This window comes from Opisthorchis viverrini, assembly GCF_000715545.1.
Source record: "Opisthorchis viverrini unplaced genomic scaffold opera_v5_335, whole genome shotgun sequence".
Classification (NCBI taxonomy): domain Eukaryota; kingdom Metazoa; phylum Platyhelminthes; class Trematoda; order Opisthorchiida; family Opisthorchiidae; genus Opisthorchis; species Opisthorchis viverrini.
Genome location: NW_008751990.1, coordinates 251749 through 257852, shown reverse-complemented (window position 1 = coordinate 257852; position 6104 = coordinate 251749). Strand labels below are relative to the sequence as shown.

Sequence of the window (6104 nt, the reverse complement as noted above, 5' to 3'; positions counted from 1 at the left end):
ATTTTCCAGCGGATGATTTGGTGTCTTCATTATATTATATGTTATTATATTATATGTATTATATTATATATGTCAGTTACCATATGGCGCAGAACCAATCCGGGCCATAGATGTTCGGATGCGAAGTCTTAGTATCGTAATCAACGCAGCGAAGTTCCAAAAAGTCCTTACAATGCCGATGCGATAATTTCATCTAGCATTCATAGTTCACCAGGGACACCAGTTGACAACACCACCTTCAATGCAAGCTCCAGGTTCAAATTTCGTTTCCTTTTTTTTATCTCCCGATTGTGGAGCACCACAATGTCGTTTGTTTTGAATTTCCTACCTTCTTCAACAGATGAGTGATTATTCGAACCGGCTGTCGATCTGTTTGTGCCACTACATTCTCCAGATTCGACCACTGATTCATCAAATTCATACACGCGCGAGCGCATACACACGGCAAACTAGTCGTCCCATCCCGCCTCGCATCCTTCACGGTCATTAAAATGTTTGTAAGCAGACACACGCGCATGTCCAAATCGGATCGCGCTTGTCGCTACATCCCTCCGTCCATCCATCTCTCACCCAGTCCTCTCTCTCTCTCCACGGGCATTCCATCGCCTTTGGTTGGTTCTGTAATAGACACAATCTAGTCCAATTTGTGGGTTGAATCCTATTCTGATCTCCGCAGTTTGGAAACCGTAACGATGCTTTGAGTGTTTGTTTATAGATCGCTATCTTTGTTTCCAGTCCATAGTTCTACCATCCTTTTTGGGACCTGGATGTTCTCCAGCGAGTCGCGCCAGTTAGCTCCATGTGATCAATCTCACGCCCTCTTTTTCTGTGTAGCTTTCAATCCTGTTGCCCGTAATTTTGTCTTTTTTCGCACGACATTTAGTGTTTTTCCCAATCGTTATTCCCGTCTCAGCACTTTTTAACCATCTGAGGAATCATACCGGGACACAGAAGTGCTCATAGGCAAGCTCATTTGACATCATTTTTTCACCTATAGCGTTATCTGATGATGCAGCACGTCTCGGAGAGCTCATCCGTTCGACTTCTTGACGTGTATCAGGGCTTGTGGTATTCAGCCTCCAGTCAGCTGGCGAGATGGTTAGAGCGCGAATTTACTGACCGGAAGGTCCGTGGTTCGAACACGACCGCTGCCTCTCGACTTCCCCTGTCTAGGCTTAGGCAGCCTGACAGTATCCCAGCCCTCGTGCTTCCTTCGAGTGGCATGGCAGCTAGGCACCGAAGGAGCGCTACAGCTATCAACCTGTCAGGTAGCCTAGTATACATGTAAACTTTAATTTGGTTGGTGTCTCTCTCAGCTGTGTATTCATCCAGTGAGTGGTCCATTTGAGTTTCGTCTAAGCGTCATCTTCATCCTTCGCAATTAAACAACAAGAACAATGCAGAATTTGTGTTTAACATAGCTATCTGCAACAAGATAACTGGCATACGTGAGGTCATCCGCTTAGGGAGATCCATGAACCTTTCCTTTAACCTTCCGACGATTGAATGTTCCCAGTCAACCATGTCAGATTTTTTGACGGTTTCTGAAAGCAGTTCAACAACCGATGATCGATTTACTCCTTTTTGGGGCTCCATTCATCCAGGCTCGGAATTTCGTCAGCTTTTGGTTTTTTCTGTTAGCCTAGTTCCACCTGAATACACTGCCTTTACTGTGAGACCTATCTCCAGTGTTCACTTGCTGGGCCGAAATTACATGTTAGGAACCTGCAACCAGACAGACGGGCATGAATTGAGTTATTGATGCCTTCCAAAGTAGAGCTTATGTGGCATCCGTTTCACTTTTGTGGGGGCGTTCAGCACATCAGTTGCTAGTCGGTTCTCACGGCATTCTGTTTCCATTCGGTTTAGGATAGTTTAAGGTCCTCTGTTTTATCTGTTCGCTCGTTAGCTCACAATCACACCTTTCGAATGTTGCCCGGGGCATGCAGCCCATTTGGACTCTTCTTAGCCTCAAGTACAGCAGGTTTCTGTCCCGGTAGAATGTTGTCCCTGTTCACTACTTTACTGTTATCGTGTCAAATATTTGTTTCTCCGTTTTGCTACCAACAGTTCCCCGATAGCTCGGATGCCACCGGAACTGAATCGAAAGCCACTGGTGTCGGTAAAAAACGCAACGTGTTCGCCAATCTTTTTGGTCGAAACAAGTCCAAACATCGGGGCAAACACTCGCATTCACATACACACCCTCCTACTCCTGGATCAGCAACATCCGCGACAGCGGCATCCCTCGGTGCTCCGGAACATGAGGATGAAGAGAGTAATGTAACTAGTCCTGCTCCAGTTAATCCGACCTCTGATATCGGCACCACTGAGGAGACGATGCCCATCACTTCCTCCACAAAATTTGATTGCAGTGAAGAATAGTCAGAGTAATCACGTACCACCACTACTAATCAGCTTCCGGTTTACCCCCCCCCACCCTACATCCTTCCTAATCTATTATCTCCACGACAGGGTCTTGCGCTTCAGATCAGCTAAGGTTGAAGGGCACAACGATCTCTTCAAACATTGTGATGCACCTCATCTTTTCATCCCGATTTTATCCTGTGCTGGTCTCTTTCGAACACTACACGTATACTTTCAACGTCTCCCAATAGTACAAGCTTTCAGATCTCATTCAATCCTTGATGTTTTCGTTGGGTACCACTGTTCTTACCACTAGTTTTGTTCTCAGACATCTTCACATCGTTGCCCACTCACTCAGCAGTGCAATCTGATTTCGAGACTGAAATTTGCGACTTGTGTTTACCATTGTGATTTGTCTTGTTTTCACGGGTGTATATCTGTTGAGAGAAAACGCCGTTAGAGATAACTTTAATTGCTCCTATTCCTTATTGATTTCCATGCATTTTTCCTACCCAGTTGTGTGTGTGTGTAGATCACGTTTCTCTTGTTACGTTTCTGGCTTCACTTGAGACAATACGTCATCCAAATCTTACTGGACTACCTCTTTTTGGCACTTGCAGTGTACTATCGCGACATCTTTTGAAAGACACGGCATACATCCTCCTCTTACTTGTTACTTAAAGTTGACATGACAGTCCTCACATTGTTGCGAGCTGCCTGAACAGTTTATGCGGACCGAAGTCAGTTCTGTTCATCCCAGTGGCGCTCCACGGCCTCGTATGTTCTTTGTGCAATGTGCTCACTCACTCACATCCATCCACCTACCCACTCACTCACTTTATCCAACACCTACTCACTATCTCAAGGCTGTGTGCCTGCTCAATGTGGCTTTCAAGATTCGTATTTTAGAGTATACCTGGTAGATCTCCCACCCTATCCGAGACAATGTTTCTCTTGGCATTTAGATCTATTCGGACTAGTCAAACATCAAACGCAGTTTCATTTTTCTCTAAATCCTTTGCACATTGTTGGCGTATTTTGCCGTTTCATCGACGGCCATTGCGGACACTACGCTCGTGTATTGTTGTCCTTGTTTGGTCAGCAGCCAGTGGCATTTCTAGCAACGTTGAATGACGTTTGTTATGCGAATCATGTCGATATTGTTGGCTACCTGTGACAGTGATGCGTTGTTTTGTATTCTTCATTCCTTCACTTTCCAAGCGGCCGTTTATCCGTGTGATGATGGCGTCATTTTCTATTATTATATGTGGTGTTCCATCTGCACTCCCACCCTCCGTAACTGACCCTCCATGTAACTCGTCTGGACCTGAGAACAAAGCCACTTTTTCACGTCATGACCACTGGTTTGTTTTCGATTGCAATTCCATCCGACCTCGTGCACGATAGGTACCTCACTAATAAGGATGTATCAATGGTGAAAAACGTTCGAACAGATTTGGGTGATACTCAAAAGGTTGTGATCCCCGTTCAGACTGTGAAGTTAATGGATTTCAATCGAAAACGCACTCGTCCGTCTGCTACATGACTTTGTCGAACATCCCCTGTACTAATTGTATGAAACGCGAGCAGATTTACTGCCGTCTGGCTCGGGAGGGGGTTATCGGGAAGTTAAGACTGGCCTCAGACATCGAACATTTCCAGGCAGCCGCTTCCCGAAGGCCGACTGACTTTGGATGCAACTAGATGTAAGGGTGGATTGACATAACAACCGAATATGGTTCTTTGGAGTTACCTCCGGTTTACGAACGTCACATCCACAGAGACTAAAGTTCATGTCTTAGTTTAGTGACTTGTTGGACCTACTGTTTTTAATCCCCACTAGATTCTCAAGGAAACACTCAATGTACGGATCCGATTTTACCAATAAACCAGTGGGGTCGCTATTGTTTCTACTCTTGGTCTGTCCCCCTCCCCCCGGATGACATTTCTTTAACTTTTGAGCCTAAGACGAACGCTTTATACGTACTGTGCCTTGGTCAGGTTTAAGACGGGCTCCCTGCAGAGATTTGTTCACTGAAAGCCCACGTGAATGCAACAAGGCATAAATATCGGGACGTGTGTGCCATTGAGACGGGTGAGAACTTTGATACCCTCGTGAATCAATCAAGACGGGTCTACTTTAATTTGACCTGGTTGCTGAAACAAAACATCCATAACCTGCTAGAATCCAAAGGAATTGGGACAGGTGGCCAGTCTGTTGAACCGCTTTTAACAGTTGTTACCAAGACACGTTCGCCGTTTGAGTGCAATCAGTCAGAGGCGCAGTCGCCGCATTTCGTTCACAAAGATCTGTGCCGGTGGCGACCCTGCCTCTGCTGCCTTCAATCCACAAAGCCAGAATACCAGTCCACACCAAGAGTGTAATCGTTCACTCCTCTTCCCGTTTTTTTCCACAGCAGTCGAAATTATAGCCTTGAAACGTAATGCGTGAAGATCTCCGCTGGGAAACCGAGGACATTAACATGGTAAGAAGTCCACCTCATATGTCTTTGAAACCCGCCGCAGTAAGAACCAAAACCAGCGATTTTATTCGTCTCCAGAATGTATAGGCCAAAAATTTTCAGCTGGACATGTCGCCTGATAACAGCGGACGCAGCACGATTAAATAGGCCGACACTGTTGTTAGAGCCGTATCTTACAGCCTGGCTCCCCGTCGATCGTGTGGTTCAGTGGTTACGGCGCAAATTTACTGACCGGAAGGTCCGTGGTTCAAACCCGACTTCTGCCTTTCAACTTTCCCTGTCTGGGCTTAGGCAACCCATCAGTATCCCTACTCTCGTGCTTCCTTTGTGTGGCGTGGCAGCTAGGCACCGAAGGACGTTACCGCTGAACGATCGCTGCCATACCTTCTCGCCGGATACTCTTCTATGCCCACCGTTTGATCAGACTTCATGACATCCAGTTACGCACTTCTCATTTGATTTTACGCTAAGCACCTGAATTACTCTGTCACTGACGTCCTTCTTGTGAGCTCGCTTTTCCTAGGATGAAGTTTTATTCAGGGATGCAGTAGTGACTGATCGCGCGAAAAATACTTTGCAAGTGTGTGTGTAAGTACCTGGCTTCAAAGATCTCGTCTATGTATGAGAAACTGCGATTGGGCAGTCACTGAGAAAAATTGCACTTTTTGAAAGTCTATATTTGGATTCTGTTTTGTCTGTGGTGAAAAGCTGAGAATCGGTGCTTGACCGTTTCCTGCGTGTCTCGAATCATCACCGCTGTGCGTGTAACCAATCTGCAGGAAATTATGACTGCCACTCGACACCGGACATTTCCGACCGTGTTTCGACAGGATATTTTTGGATTCTGGTTCAACGCGTATGTCAATAAGCCGTCTTAATAAGTTATTTTTTCCACAGCAAAGCCGGTTGACTTCGCTAATCCGGATGCTTCGCAAGACAAGTCTAATGCTGCTGACTGTTTCGGTTCTATTTTTATGAAACACGCTAGACGATACACAGGTAGTTAGTATGATCCTTCAGCTGCCACTGTTACGGAGTAACCCGTGTGATATGGAAGCACGTTCAGTCGTCCAGTCCCAGTGTGAGCCAATATATCATTCTTCCAAGTGGTCTCGGGGCTGTCAGACGTACTTATTACTTTTCAGCTAATCAGCAATAAACAAGCAATTTAATCTGCGCATTCGTATGGTGTGTAATCACAATACAATACCTATCTTTTCCCGTTAGTTCCTCCCTTGCATCGTGCGAACCACA

At 45.8% G+C, this 6104-nt stretch overlaps 2 protein-coding genes across 2 annotated transcripts in view; both read left to right on the top strand.

The window, feature by feature from the left end:
• Positions 1–3716, top strand: part of T265_10082 (hypothetical protein) — a gene marked incomplete at both ends in the record, with an annotated part of 30592 nt that extends 26876 nt beyond the window's left edge. Inside the window, one exon of the mRNA XM_009176350.1 lies at positions 2071–3716. Within this exon, the coding sequence (XP_009174614.1) occupies positions 2071–2385 (315 nt within the window). The remainder of the gene's footprint in view (positions 1–2070) is intronic.
• A 1919-nt stretch (positions 3717–5635) lies between these two features.
• On the top strand, positions 5636–5857 carry T265_10081 (hypothetical protein; the record flags this gene model as incomplete). The annotated part of the gene is made up of 2 exons (XM_009176349.1): positions 5636–5710; positions 5753–5857. The coding sequence occupies 2 exons, from the start codon at positions 5636–5638 to the stop codon at positions 5855–5857; spliced, it is 180 nt and encodes a 59-aa protein (XP_009174613.1).
• Between the last annotated feature and the right edge of the window lie 247 nt (positions 5858–6104).